Source organism: Osmerus eperlanus, chromosome 19, assembly GCF_963692335.1.
Source record: "Osmerus eperlanus chromosome 19, fOsmEpe2.1, whole genome shotgun sequence".
Lineage (NCBI taxonomy): Eukaryota > Metazoa > Chordata > Actinopteri > Osmeriformes > Osmeridae > Osmerus > Osmerus eperlanus.
In genome coordinates, this window is record NC_085036.1 from 6,873,239 (window position 1) to 6,889,545 (window position 16,307).

General features: G+C 44.7%; 1 protein-coding gene across 1 annotated transcript in view; it reads left to right on the forward strand.

Annotated features, from left to right (window-relative positions):
* Positions 1 to 5,940: 5,940 nt before the first annotated feature.
* The window catches only part of cux1a (cut-like homeobox 1a), a 111,573-nt gene continuing 101,206 nt past the window's right edge, over positions 5,941 to 16,307 (forward strand). The window contains 1 exon segment of the mRNA XM_062484918.1: positions 5,941 to 6,091. Within this exon segment, the coding sequence (XP_062340902.1) occupies positions 6,029 to 6,091 (63 nt within the window). The 5' untranslated portion in view covers positions 5,941 to 6,028.

Consider the following 16,307-nt stretch of genomic DNA (forward strand, 5'->3'; position numbering starts at 1 on the left):
TGTGTGTGTATTTGTGTGGGGGGTGAAAAAAAAACATTTGCACACAATATGATGCCGCAGAAAACAGGCTTGGGGAGACTGTGGAGAATGTTCTATTGATGTGGCACCTGGCACGTCTGTGTGTGGAGTCGGGTTGGGGGATGGGGGTGGAGGTCGTGTCCATGTTGGGTGCTGCTCCAATCACAGGCAGCAGTAAAGACTCAAGGTCTCCAAGGCAACCTTGCCTGGGCATTGCATTCTCACAATAACGCAGACAGCTTGGGCTCCTGCCAGGCGTGTGACATATGCAGAAAACCTTGCCACATGTCAATCACTCCAGTTCTCCGCACCGTCCATAGGCCTCCCCCCCTTCCTGTGCCACCATCCGTGTCAATCACCTCACTTGCCTATCCTTGCTGACCACACAGTGACACACCACACCTGCCAATCACGTCAGGCCTGTCCTCCTCTTGGTTGTGGATCCTGAGCCCTTGTTACCACTACATGGAAAGACACAACGATTAAGAAATGTGGGCCAGGTAGACATTAGTGGGCTAGAATGGGGCCACATTTACATGGTTGCAGTCACAGATCAAATTATATAGGCCTGCAGAAAAATGACCCAATCCTCCCAGGCTTGGTAACACAGGTGAGGTATTTATTTGGAAGTGAGCCAGTGCCTCCAGCAATCCGCAGACCTAGAAATGATTAGTTCCCTTAACGTTGCTGTGCCAGTAAACCACAAATAGTTTCGAGTGTGTCATTGGTCACCAAGGCAAATAGTATTCCCAGCTGCTTAACAAATACATGGACGTTTGCACAACAGCCTTGTTTACATACATTCACCATCTTCCTCTGAACGCAGCGGCACCGCAGGGGTCCTCCACTCAGCGTGGGCTGTTTGTGGTGAATGTGCAAACAGGCTCTGGGAGCTGATCCACCCGAGGCTCGCTCTGTTGTCACCGTCTTTAGGGAGCTCAGCACATTACGGGTCAGTCAGTCACGGAGCCACAGCGCCCCCTGCTGGTGTGGGGTCTTAGGGAAAGGAGAACTGAGACCTGCACAGTTTGAATGAGTTGCTTCCCCGATCTGGGTGGAAACACAGGGAGGTATGTTCTGTGTCTGGGATTTGTGAATGTTCAAGTGTCTCTGGTGTCGTTATTCATACTGAGATGTACGCTTTCGATATTGGATTTACGTTACCAAATTGAAACGTTGATTCGCAGATAGGTGTGATGTGTTGGGGTATTGAAAGAAAGAAATGCTATAATTAATGCTATAATAATTAATTAATAATTAATAACACATTAAGCCATTGTTTAAGCTCTTATGAGCCTCTGGTAAAGAATGCTCAGCCACTCGACTCAAGTTGTGGAAAGACTTTCATTCTTTGTAAACCGAATATGAGACTTGCAGTTCTACACAAACACCAATAGATGGCGACGTGTCTCCAGAGAAAGACCCCGTCCATTCATGGGATTAGTGTGATATTTCAATGAAACTGAACTTCTAAGTCTTTACTTCAATACATCCTGAGCAGGATGATGTTCCACATGCACATATCTGTTTAACGTAGGTCTGTAACGTACAGCTGTTATGTTTTTTCTGACATATGCACAATGATGTGCGTGACATTCCACCACACGCATACACACCCTCACACACACGCACACACACTCACACACACACTCAGACAAGCACCCAACAATACATGCCGGGTGGCTTTCCTCGCCTCTCCAACTCCATTCATTTTCAATGTATTCTAAAAGGCTAACATTTCCTTAATTAAAATTTAATCCGGCGTGCCGTCTCCTTAAAACGAGGACTAGCCTCTAGAGAAACCTTATTTGATTAAAAAAAGACTAGGGGAAGTGGGGAGTCCTGGGTAGATTTGCGTGTGGGGGAGACAGCCCTAATTGGGCTCCCTAGAGGGCCCTGAGTGGGAGAAGGAGGGAGGGATGGATTGATGGGGGGGAAAAGGGAGAATGAACGAGGAGAGGTGCACAGAGGACAGATTGAAAGGTAGAGGGGGTAGAGGCACGAAAGAGAGAGAATCCAAAGAGAAGGAGAGGCAAAAGAGATGTGAAAAGACAGGAGGAATCCGACATGCAGCGGGAGAGGGAAGGAGAGGGGCTAGCGATAGCGCTAGCACCAGACTCTGGTGGTTTAGAAAAACAAATTGCCAGTGGGACTGAAGGCGCTGGGCTGAGTGGTCCCTTAGCCCCCTCGCTGAGGAGAGGGGAGGAGCAGAGAGCCGCAGGGGTCTACTGGGGCCCTCCCAATCCTCACCTCAGCTCTGCACAGCACAGCAGGCCTGCGATGCTGTGTACCACGGATGGTCTGTCTGTATCTCTGCCTCTCTCTCTCTATGTGTGTGTCTCTCTCTCTCTCTCTCTCACTTTTACTGTTTAACGTTTCCAAAGCTGGTGCCGAATCTCCGATTCTTTGTCTGGGCTATTCTCCATCTCATCCTCTGCCACGGCTATTCAACCCTGTTCCTCTCATTGCTTTTCTTCCATTCTGCTCTTCTCCTCCCCGAAGGGGGATCACTTCCCCCTTCCTGTGCAAAACATGACTGTGTACAGTATGTATGAGAAGGAGGGGGTAGGAGTGTGTGTGTGTACGTGTGTGTTCGAGTGAGACAGAAAGACAGACACAGAGAGAGAGAGAAAGAGACAGAGACAAAGACAGAGACAAAGAGAGAGAGAAACAGTGACTGTTATTCCAACATACTATATTGATGTGTCTTGTTGGCATATGATAACAATGTTTTGTTTGTACGGACTACACAGCGTTGGTACACATTCACTATTGTCATGTTGAGTGGCCACACATCCTCCATGCTGTTAACACCTTTCTAATTGCATTACAGGTATCAGCTGGACTGTACATTGAGACACTCCACTCAGGTTGGCATTCATTTTTACCTCAGCACACAGTTGTGTCAAACTGATTAACTGTAATTTTCCATTATAATTGGCGAAACCCAAACATAATTAATCATTATAACCCAACCCCCACACCCCTTCACTCCCTCCCCTTCTTTCTTTCCCTCATTCTTTCTTTCCTGACAGAAGATGAACACTCCTTTATCGAGCTCACCCATCCGTGTCTGTTCAGTTCCCATCTTCCCCAGTCTAAACACAAGCGTCACGGTGAAAGGCCTCCTTGTTAAGGCAGATAGGTGTTGGGAGCTCTGAGAGAGAGACAGACAGAGAGACAGGGAGAGAGAGAGAGAGAGAGAGAGAGAGAGAGAGGGAGGGAGAGGGAGAGAGGGTCCCTGGGATACTGACGCACTCACATGCATGATTACCTTGAAATGGTGGACTGTGATGGTGCCAGGATTGACGGCGCCGCAAATCTCTCAGACTCACTCAACGTTGAGGTGGTGTCAGAGAGAGCGAGAACAAGAGAACGAGGGATAGGCGGATAAACAGGGGGGGGGCATGTTAGGGGGAGGGGTTGAAGGAGGAAGGAGAGGTAAACACAGAGGGAGAGCCAGGTGAATGAATCCTGCGTTTCGGGAGAGTCAAGTCATTCTGTACCTTCTCACTGAAGCCTGTTTATGTTGATAGGATAATCCATGTCAGTGAAATGTTTCTGCAGGCTTACTTCATTGAAACTCCTGTTTTTCACAATCAGGGCTGTAACTTAGTTTAGCCATTTCAAAAGTGAATAAAACAACAATTCAATTTGAGAGTTAAAGTGACAGAAGATCATTTAGGATTCAAGAGTGGCTTTGGATGTACAGTATGCACCACGCTAAATTTGTTTTCTTTGAGCCTCAAGAAAGTAACAAGAAAAAGGGCCTATTTCTGTCTGTATATCGAGTCTGTCTTTTTGTGTCTGTCTGTTGATTTGCATCCTAATCATTCAACACACCACCTGTCATGGCCGTCAGGGCTTGCACACTCCCGCTGTCTTGTACAGGCTTCTTCTCGGAGAAAGGGCAACTGCTATGATAGTGTCTCATTCATGTGACCGCAGACTTGTGTATTCACACTTGTGTATTTAAAAGGGCAAGCGGGCCTGTCTTTCAAGTTTGGTTTTTAATCACTATGTGCACTCCACCCTGTCAGCTTACAGGAAATGTGGGTAAAGGGGGAAAACAAGTCACCTTTGAAATGTAAAAAGCATCCAGTATTAAACAGGCAGGCATTTTATACCATAGGTGGGTTAGACTGAGAATGAAGTCTAAAAAGATTGAGCCAAACACTCATTTGTTTGGTTTAACTGGCAAGTCCATGTTTTCATGTACTTGAAACGCATGTTCGTTTTTGTACAATCCCCAGATGTTCCACCTTGAAGGCACTTTTGTTCTCTTGCTTCTTAAAGTGATTAATTAGATAACATACTGTCTGAGGAAGGATGATAAATTCCATACATTTACAGGAACTAGTTTGGTCTGCATTCCAGTGGTGCTGTAGGTCATATGGGGAATGTTAAATGTATAGTTGCATGACTCAAATGAAAATTTGAGTAAATGCTGTGAGAGTGGACTTGAAAGTATTCAATTATATTTCAGTATTATATATTAGATGCTCTGAAATATTTACAAAGACATAGCTGAATTCATATGACATGTTTACATTACATGTTTAATTGATACGTTTTTGTAAAGGCTATAGCAAAGGCAAAAGTTGAATGAAGCTTAACTTTACAACTGCTTTGAACTATACAAGCTTTTGTTTAGTGAAAGGATACATTTAAACCATCCAAAACAATCTGCAAATATATATAAATATTCCATTTTGGAATACAACATAAATGATAAGTATATTTTGCCACCATTTAGTTTACAGCTTTTCACAAAAAACATTTTGATATTTGTGATTAGGCTACTCTTTCTAAAGGCACTAATTCAATGTGAAACATCCAAGCCTATATTCAAGTTTTTATAATGAACATTAAGAAAACTAATTATAGCCTATACACAAATCTGCCAGAGATAAAACCCGAAATTTAGATACATCTGAATACATGTAAATAACTTACAGGTTCAGCTGTTTGATAATGTTCGCATATTATATAGCATGCATTAATGAAAACCATCATGTAACGTATCAAAACAGGTCATCCCGTAATTATACGAGACTGTTGAAAAACAATACTTTGCGACCGCAGACTGCTTGTTGAATTGCAAACCTACAGAGGCGCTGTTCTTCTAAGTTCAAGTTCAAATTCAATACACATGAGATATAAGATGAATAGTATTGGTAAAGAGAAAGTAGGTTATTCACTATGTAGGGTAAAGAATCTAAACTATTGGCTTTACATTATAGGATAATGTAGTTATATGAGATAGACTGATGAGAAATGCCAGTGCAAAACATTTGAGGAAAAAAGACAAATAAATGGAACTTAATTCAATCGTCAAATCAATTACCATTTATTTGATAAATATATGTGCCTACAAAGTCACCATTGTATTCGAATTTAGTTTGCAACGGCTAAGAACATGATGAGTAGGCTACATGATAGGTGTCTAGCACTGTAAATCGAAAGTGTTGGACACAGTTCAAACAATGGAGTTATATTTATCTGATTTCGTCATCAAAATGTAGAATCGTGGTTCAATTATGCTACATTAAACCATTGATGTCAATGTAACAATATCAAGTTTACTAAAGAAATAAAGAGAAAATACAATTCGAAAAAGAAACAATTTGGAGCATGAAATCGTTCGTCTTTTTCATACCACAATAATAGTTGTAGCTAAAACTACAACATTGTCCAAAACAATGCCAATAACATTAACAAAATACATACTGATCATACTGCACAGCTCGCCGTTCTACGTGGAAAATCCATTCCGTGTTTTAGCAGTTAAAGAAATTGCCAGCTCCCGTTCAATAATTCTATTCCGTAGCCCTATTCAATATCACAGGTTCCTGTTCAATAACTCCATTCCGCGCCCATGTTCAATAAGCGATGGCCCTGTTCAATCGCTCCGCTCCGTGTTTTGCGAGGACTCCCCCTCCTTTCTACTGAACTCCAGCCCCTCGCGCTCTCTCTATCAGCCTCTCACTCCGTCTCAATATGTCTCAAGATGGCGGCCAATGCGGGATCGATGTTTCAATATTGGAAGCGCTTTGATTTACAGCAGTTGCAGGTCAGCCTTTTCTCTTAAAGTTGCTATGCTTTCTTGAAGCCTGATGTGAGGAGAACCGTTGTCGAGTAGTGGTTTTGCTCTTGAGCCCCTCTTTGCCGGTGTTTGTGGCCGCTTTTGGAGCTCTCTTCTCCCATTGATTAAAGCGGTTCTCTCGTTGATCGGAAATTGATCCTCTTTGTTCAATTCCCATCGATCAGACATCATGGCCGCGGGGAAGCGGTCACCATGGCAATCTGGGCATCAAAGGCGAATCAACACTCATCAAAGAATATTTTCATGCGATGCTGGCAACTTCACACTTTTTAGTAGAGGTTTGATGGTCTTGATGCGTTTGTTTGAATAATTTTGTTAAAGAAATAAGTGCGTCTGTTGTCTCGAGCCCTCATGGGTGGCGCTGTGGTGCTGAAACGAGTTGTGCTGAAGAGTTGGGTGACTTCTACATATTATGTTTAAATGTTTTACTTAAGAAATGATGCTATTGAATAAGAATGCACAAAGTTTTTATTGGTATGTTTTTTCAATTGCTCTCCTTATAGCACATTCAGTGAAAGGGTATCGAGACGCCTGTTAATTAGGGAAGTGCTGTATCCTAAGCAAATAGCAAAACATTGGCTGACTAATCATTCCCTTTTCAATTTGTGCTGTAAATGTCAAACTCTTGAAAATGTCTATACCTGGATTGTTATGAAAACCATCGACGACTCAAAGCTACTTTGTATCGCACTAGACCAGCGAAAGGGATTTGCGTTGCGTTCAAGTTCAAGTTTGCGTGTTTGTTTGACATGATACCAGTTATTTCCGCAGGTCAGTTTAATGCTTTTTTTCTTTATTTGCTTGTGTAGATCAGTGCACAATATGCAAACGGCAGCTACCCTTGGTGTTAAAAAAATATAGGTTAGAAATTCGAAATAGATTATCTTAACACGACATGTGAAAAATCTGGTTTGTCCTTCGTAGCTTAAATTGGTTTCGGAAGCGTGAAGTTATACGTTTGTACAATTTGAATAGATCCTTAACTATCGTTTTAAAACGGTGTTTTTGCATGTTAGGCAAATGTCAGATCCACAGTTTGGCTCGATTTTGCTTAAGCCTAGACTGGTGACCATGAATTCGATAGCGGATGACCATTTCAACAGTGATAAAGTATCGAACATTTTTGAATCCAAGATGGACCAGACCGTCAGTGCGAGTTTATAGCTGAAGCGGCCTATGTCGAAAATAATTTGTGTTTTTCCTACTTTTCCCCCCCTGTAGCCTACCCTGTTACCCGTGTAGCACTTAACCACATTCGTTAAATGGAGAATTATTACGTGGAATTATTAACCTCAAAATGCCATATTTAAATCAAATGATATAAATTGTCATTGCATGTAAGTATTAATGCATGCACTAAACCTGTAATGTCCGAAAACCTATTTTGTTATACGGAGATGGGGCGTAATATCGATCCTGGTGACCAGGGCTACAATCAAAGGAATGCGTTTCGAATTTACACGTCACCCGGTAGACGGGAGTCTCATGGGTTTATAGGCTACGCTAGGTAATATCCTCAGTGGGAACAGGATCATTCTTATAGGACAAAATTATATACAGGATTACAGAGAAGGATATGATAAAGGTTCCGAAGATGTATTGTATTATTATGCCTGACTATGCGCTTGTTTAAACCATTGTTCCTGGCCACCGAGTGTCCGCCATAGCCAGACTCGGCCAGGGAACAGGTTGATCTCATCATCAATCACAGAAATGGGTTCTTCTTAGCTATTGTATCCCGCGCGACATTTTACCGACGATCAGCGTTGCATCTTGAAACAAAATATATTTTTCGTTCAAGATGACAAGATGGCTTTTAAACTGGTTGCTTTCTCTTCGTAGCGGCATTTCCCATGCAATTTCGGATTACCAGTTTTTTCAGGGATTTTTGGGGACAATATGTATTGTAATTTTGCATTAATCCGTCTCTGTAATATATATGTTAGTATTAGTCTATATTTGAGTAGTTTAAAGGTTGCCTTGTAATTTTACGAACGCGCAGCCTCTCTTTAGTTAAACGGTAGCCTATGCTATTTTTCGGTCAAGTGGGTTAGTAGGCTACTGTTATCCTCCTGATTTAAATGACCATATCATGCTTAATGTCTTATTAAATGGTCAGAATCTATGTTACTTTGAAACCATTGTCATGTCTTGTCCATAGCCTACGTGTCATAACTCATTACTAAGTTACATTTATTGTCTAATATCCAAAAGATGTATTTTATTTCAGAATAGTCAATAGACAAGTCACTAACATTGTTCACAGCTCTAAGATTTTTCATCTCATTTAAAGTTAGTACATATGCATTTTGTTAAGGTGAACTCCTAACAGCTTAACTCAAATTTTTGGGGGGAGATAACAGCTTATCTGTTCGCCTTGCACATAACTTTCTTAATGGCATGTCCCTGTTTGGCATCCATTTCCTGACAAACGAAGGAAAAGAAAACGCCTGCTCAGCCCCACACTCCACAGCTCAGGGCTCCTCCGCCACCCTCGGCATGCATCGTGTCTTGACAGCCATACATAGCCTCCTGCATAAAGTATGCATAGCGTAGGGGTTGTGTAAAAAGCCCTGCAATAATCATGGTAAAACCCATCAGATGATATTAGTCAAGGCAGCTGCTCAGCGGAGAGGAGAGGGGCGTTGGGCCTGTCTGCCTGTCTGGACGAGCAAGACCAGACAGAGCAAAGCCCGGACTCGGAGGATTCCACCTCCATTATTGATGACAACTTATTTACTTCACTGCAGTATTGCCATCGGTGACTCCTCCTGACAGGCTGGGTTCAGGCCTCGTCAGGCCTTGCAGCACACAGGAACTTTAATTGGACAGGGTCTCTTTAATTGGGACTCTGAATGGGAGTGGATAGCGATGGCACATGCACATGTTGCAAGTAATAAGCCAGTGTGTCGTTTCCGTTTTTATGGCCGTTTCCTATTGAAGGGCTCCACATGGGAAAGGCATTAGAGATACAAGTCAAGCCTTAAATGTTTGGGCCGAAACAGCATGGCCATCGCTGGGGATTGTATCTCTAACAAGGGAACGGCTGTCCTCCAATAAGGAGAACTGGGAAGCACGTTGCTGGAATTGTAATCCAAGATGTTTCCGTAAACTTGATGGGAGGCTGTCGACAAAATGCATTGAGAAGGTTAAGCCCATTTCCAATAGCCTGTCTTTTGAAATGTGGCGTACAACTTGTCAGAGGCATTGAATGAGTTATGAGGATCAATATTAATGTTTCATATCTGGCTGTTCAGAGGCTTTCATGCGCTGCTGTCTGAGAGACCACCTACAATGCACTTGCCTATACCGTACAGTGCTCGGCCTAGCTCAGGTAAAAGCAATCCATAGTTCCATCCTGAAAATCACTGAACCCCCCCGTTTCCACATCCTGGATAGTGGTCTGAGGTCATTCAGCAAATTCTTCTCCAAATAGGTCACGAATCTCTGGGGGGCGGAAGAGACCCGTAGGCCTGCATGCGGCGTGCACAAACACACGCATCAGGTAGAGAATTGGGGGAAAAGGGGTTAGCAAGGTTTGAAAATATTCTCCACACATGAGACAAGTGCATACACTACCCAGGTTTTCTACCTCTCCAAAGCCTGTCTCTCAGATGTGGGGACTTTCAATATTTCCAGGCTCGTCTTAGACAACCCACGGGAACTTGCATCTGTGTGGTCGGCACTTTGAAGAAGCCCGGAAATAAAAGGGTTTCTTGTCGGGCCTTTTTGGGGACATGTTCTCTGTGCTGCTTACAGTAGGCAGCTCAGTATGGCAGCTTGAAACGACACCATTACGGCGAGGCCTTTGTAGTTGAAAGGGCGCCCACAGCTTGCTATTTAGGCCCTTGTTCTGTTGATTAAGTTTGATTTTACTGTTTACGGTCTGTGTGGTCCAAAGGATGCCTTGACTAATGCCATTTGACATGTTTGCCCTCGGACTAGACACATGTCAGATTGTCTGAACCTATACTCAGATTTCTAAAATGATTAAGTATCATTTTTTGGACATGTTGAATGTATAAGCTTCTTAAAACCATCCATTAGAGAAAAATAATATTTGAAAACGATTTATAGATTAACTTTTAAAATTAGATTTTAGATACAGAAAGCACACATTTTTGGGCATTGCGTCAACAAACTAGTTTACCTCTGCATTTAAAAGATGTTGTGTTCCGCTGTAGAACTAGCGAGTGTGGGACACATTAGCGGTAGCTAACTGTTTGGAACTACAGAGACGGTGGGTCTGCTGAAGAGAAGTAGCTCATCTGGAACTTTCTGCCCTTACATCAGCCCCTGAGCTCGCTCTTTCCACTCCACTTAGACGTCCATTAGCACAGCTTCGCAGCCATTTCAAAGGCTCCTGTGGAGGTAGCCAGTCCCCTCAGACTACCACCTGTGTCGACGCTGCATGGTTGGAAGGTGTCCAACTGCAGGTGAGATGCTGTGCTCCGAGGCATTCGGGCCTGTGTGTGGTCCTGCATTTTACACGTCAACATATGGAGATTAGTGAAGGAAGCAATGTTGCCCATGACCGCGCCATGGAGATTTGAGCTCCCCAGAGCCTGAAACTTGTGCTGGCCTGCCGTTAGCAGTAAGCATATCGGTTTGATATTTACGATGTGGCAGACATAGGCTGGGCTTTGGCTCCACAGTGTTATATTTAACCCTCTGTTGCCACAGACTAGGGCGCGTCGCACCAAGATACGTGTTGTGGCTCCTTTATGAATTTGGAATCCTAACTGGTTTCCACTGTTCTCAATCAGAGATCAGACACAAGCACCATGGGCCTTGCTTCTCTGGTGCCTCAAAAGAGAGCCCATCAATTAAACACATAGGCTACCTCAAGCCTTTAGAAGTCTTTTTATTTTATTTATCCAAACCCAAGGCTGAGTAATAGTCAGAGCTATTACTTATTGTCTCCTCAGTCACTTGTGTGTACAGCAGGGCTTAACCCTTGTGTTCTCTTCGGGTCATTCTGACCCATCAGTCATTGTTACCCACCGTCGTATTGTGACAACTTTACCGCATACAAAAACAAAGTGAAGCATTTTCTTTTAACCGTCAGGCTGTCTCAGACCCTCCACATTGCGAAGGTTAAAAGAAAATGATTTTTATTTGTTTTTGTATTGGGTAAAATTGGGTAAACACAACGATGGTTCGTTATGAACCTTTGGGTCATGTGACCCGAAGGCAGCACAAGGGTTAAGATCCTGCCCTTTTATTTTTGAAGGCACCTGAATATGAATCATCCATGCTAAAACAGGCAAGTTCCTGACTAGCTCTGCCACATGTCAGGGGGAAAAAAAGCAGGAGGCTGCACTGAGGAACTAAATTTAGCCAGCTCCTTAATGCAGAAATTAAAGAAGAACTGAGTCTCAGCAGACTTGCTCTGCTACCGCTCTACCCCCCCCCCCCTCCCTCCCTCACCCCCCCCCCCCCCATCCGCCACACACACATCCCCAGTCAATTCCCCAGTCAGATCCACGCCACTTCAAACCCCAGCAAGCTTGTAAACAAGACGGAAAACAAGACAGACATTTGCATGTCCCCGTCCAAATTTAGCCTGAGCGTCTTTGCTTTTTCCCTGGGATTTCGTAATTGCAAAGGAAAGCTTGATATTTATGCGTTCTCACAAAGCATTTGGGACCCTGCCCTATTTTTGGGCCAAATTCCTTTCAGAGGCTACAAACCTCTGTCTCGATCGGCCTGTCAGACTGTGAGAGCTGTGCTGAATGATCACAGCTGGAACCTCTTGTCTTCCTTGCAGTTAAATTCCGTAAGACTTTCTCAGTGTAACTTATGTTCAGTATCTTGTTATCCCTCCCGCGCGAAACAGCACAAGTCAGACATGACTGTAAAAGCTCCAAAAGAGTCTCATTGTCTGTGGTCATGTTTGTGATGTGGAATGAATCATCTTCTTTTTTTATTTTTTTCCTTTTGTCTTTTTTATTTTTTTTGCTCATGACGCAGCAGCATTAACAAAGCAACTGAAATTCATCCAATGTATACATTTCAGACTGAGTAATCACCCAAAGTTTTTGTGGGCCGAGACGGTGCAGGTTTGGGAACATGGGAAAGAATCTGCAATCAGCAGGACTTGTCATTGATGTTAGAGTAGAACCAGTGTGAACACAAGATCGAGCTCTAAAAAAGAAACACACTTTGTGTTTTTGTTTGTGTGCTGTTGCAATGTCTTGTAGGGTAGTCTGTTTTGAAGGGGGCTTGGATACAGATGTCGAGAGATGAGCTCTGTAGCCCTGGGAATGGAGAGAGGGGTCAGGCCCAGAGCCAGTTCACACTCTTAACTCTCCACATTACCTCACTGACTGGATCCAACCCCCTGCCTGTCTCCCCCTTTCTCTGGGAGCTGAGGTTTCATAGGGGCCCCTTTTGCCTCACACAGTTTTATAGAAACCCCGACGCCAAATGCATAATTAGCCTGGAATGTGCTGTCCATTTCAGGCGGGGGGGGGGGGGGAGGGATGAAGGGAGGGTGTGGGTGGGTTTGATAGAGGGGGGAGGACGGGGACGGGGGCTTCATGGTGTTAGCCCCTCCCCGCTCGCTCCCCTCGCCCACTTGCTCTGACGTCAAGGTTACTCTACCAGAGTGTGCCCACGCACAAACTGCCCCCTAGCCTCCATTCACTATTCATCCCCCCCCAACCCTTTTCATTTACTATGGAGTGCGGTGACGCCTGTTTCTCCTCAGCCGGCTATGTAAGCTACTGTCTGGCAGCGTCGGTCTCTGTTTCTCTGTTACTGTTACTGAGGGGGGGTATCAATATACGGAGTAAGTGGAAGCACATTGTTGGGAGGGATGGGGCCGGGGGGGTTGGGGAGGGGGAGGGGGGGGGTGTTGAACTATACATTTGAGACTGCTTGTTGACGTGTGGCACGGCTGGAGGACGCTCGCGAATGAAAGCGCGAGGACGTAGACGACGTGTCTCTGTCGTCCTGTTGGGTCTCCTGTGCGCCGGCTTCCTTGCTCCGTCACGCTGTAGCCACGCGCGTTGGCAGGCCCGCGTTGTCGGGCTCGCCTTGAGTTTTGAGGACGCGCGCCTCGGGGACCGACGAGGACGGGCGCCGGGTCACGGACAGCCCACCAATCATCGAGGCCGCCATGTTCCCACTCGCGCTAGGCTATATCCAGATGGTACATGCGATACGTCAGTGCGCGCTTTGACAACCCACTGAATTGTACCGCACAATGAAAGGGATGTCTCTATCGTCGGGGTTAAGCAGATTCTACAGAGAGAACTTCTGAGGGGATGTTAACGTCGCCCTTTTGACAGGTCTTTTGGTTCCAGTTTCCAGTGCTTTGAAGCGACTGTGCTTCAAGAGCAGTAGATGATAGGACTCTGTGTGATGGGCTCCTGTATTAGCATGACTTTGTTATGGTCTCTCCGGCACTCGCTGTGATGTTTAAGACATTGCCTTACACTTTGCGGTCAAGAACGTTAATGCAAGTCAGCATAAAAACGCCTCACCAGAACGTCTTACAAGCTTCAGTGGCTAAATTGAAACTGTGAGCATGCACTGAAAACAAGGGGGGGGGGGGGGGTCGTTGCTGTGAAACAGAAAAAAGGGTGGGGGGGGGTGAAGAGGGGGAAACTAGAGCAGCAATTTATCTGCTTCTGTGCAGTCACATCTGGAAATGGTTGGGAAGAAATGAAGGAACCTGAAGTACTTGGGAATTAAGTGCTATGGAAAAGAAATCAGCCCCTCTTTCCCCAATCGAGAGATGGATGTGTAACATGCGGAGAGCCGGACAGGATGCAGCATCTGGCTCGGCAGGTCCTCGACGTTAAACTGGTACAAACCAGGGAGTTTCAGTCCGGAACCTTCTCCAATTCGAAGCAAGGTTGTGATGAGAGTTATCGTTAGAGAAATGGCTGTAAGAGATCATTGTGCTGCGTATATAGCCTAGTATTCCTGAAATGAGCGACAATACCGCGATATAAATTGGCTTATGTTGTTCTTATTCTGATAGCAAACGTATAAGTCTGGATGGCCTCAGTAGTTGTTTTGCCATCTTCAACAAAACATTTGAAAAGCAACCGCTCTTAAAGTGCTACAATCTGACGGTATGAAATATATGATGCCTTTTGTCTAGATGCCCTGTATTGTCTATTAAATTGCAAATTTCGGTTTCATACGTTTTTCATGGAACCTTGCTGAGTCACAGCAATTTGCAGTTTCTTCCCACTCTCACAAACACCAAGATCAAAGCCAGAAGTGAACCCCCTATAAGTTGTCTGCTCATGTCGAAGTAATGAGCGGCAACTCCGAAATCTTGCATCTTCTCTCTTCCTTCGGCCTCAGAGGATAGCTGATTTTGTCTGTGGTGAGAAGACAGTCCAAAGCAATATTTTACTCTTCAGTTAGGATCGTTGATCTCAACAGCTTAGAATGTTTTCTGTCTACTACCCTACCATCAATTGTCTGGACCAAACTGAATGTCTGATACATTACTAAGGGGATCTTTCAGCCTTTTCAACAGCACCACAAGTCTTAATTGCCTTCATCATTGTCCGTGAACATTTTGAAAGTGTCACAGCATAATTGAGATTTTTTGTAGCTTCTTCAAGCCTCTCCCATTCCTCCCCCCCCCCTCCCCCAGCATTGCGTATCGTTTATAATCACACTTCCGCCGTGGATTTGTTGTCCATAAACTCTTAGTGCCCCTCCAGGTACATTTCTTGAGAAAATATTTCAGGAGTTACAGTAGGCTGAGTTACAGCAGGGTTGACTATTGATTTTCTGTGTGTGTGTGTGTGTGTGGGGGGGGGGGGTGGGATGCAGTAACCCCAGCCCTCCCCCTGTGGGGGCTGTGAATGTTTTAGGAGCGGACGGACTCTTACCGGGTGAGTATTTCACTCACATGCCATGTTTAATCAGGGGGGGGCAGCGCGGAGGGCCATTAAAGCCTACTCCATTTGGGCAAGGGAGCGGCTCTTGAGGAACGATTGTCCGACTCCCCCCCGTTGGAGCCGGCCGATCGGCAAAATGTGCCTGGAATTACAACTCCACCGCAGCCGACCGCAAAGATGGCCAGAAAACACCCAGGTGGGGGGTGACTCGTGAATAAATTGTCCAGATGTTGGCCTGGCCTGTGTTTTTATTTTTTCTTTATTTTTCTTCTTCAGTTCTGTGTTCAGTTTATGTTTCCCCCCCCCCACCAAGAGTGCGTGTGTGTTGTGTGGGATCCTGGGTTTTCACTTAAGGTGGCGGCCAGGTGACCAGGGAGGGAGCCATGTTCTGTTCTAGCTTTCACCCAGCTCTGGTGTCCACATTAGCGATGAATCAAGGTTGCGTCAGGTTACACAAGATGTCAACCGCCTCGCAATACAACCCTCTCTCTCTCTCTCTCTCTCTCTCTCTTGGCTGGCAGCATTACCTTACTCTGATTGCCAAGTTCGAAAGTGCCTCGGCCCCTCTCTCTGTATCAGACTGCTAAATATAATACGGCACAGAATGTTTTGTTCAGCACAGGGATACTGTGTTTAGTTTCTCATTACGTTGGGGGAGCATTGGCAATAGATAGTCCTGTCGAAGCTGTATCATCTTCTGTCACACTACACTTCGTGACCTCAATTTATGACTATGACAAGGCTGTTAATCAAATGTAATGAATAGATATGGCTAACCCTCTAATGGGTAGGTATGATACAAAAGTATTTTGACCTCATTTGTTTTCCCACGTTGACTTTCCGTACAGTGGCTATTAGAAGACTGTATATGGGTGGTACTGCTGTTAAAAACAGCAACTTGGTCAAAATCTTTTCTCTTTTATTATCTTATTGATCCTTGCCCTTTTGTTGCTTATCTTAGTCTGACCATTTTAGAATGGTCTTTCCCCCAAGTTCTCAGGAAACCTCACTCTCCTCTAGCAACATAAGAAATTCAGTTACCACAGAACTCAAATGAAATTGTATGGCTCTTCGGACGATATCTCCGTTCTGAGGTATTGCCCTTCACCTCCTCAGGTCCGTCTTTGAGGTCAAAATTGCATCCTAAGAATCCTCTCACTCTTAGCAAGTAGGCTAACCATAATGTAGCCTACCGTGTTCTAAATGAGCAGGGACACATCCTCTGCGATGGTCCGTTCACTTGAAGTATCGTTCGCCCGTTTCAATACTCTTGCCTAGCTGTAGGCTCGCTGTCACTTTGAATCCCTGTG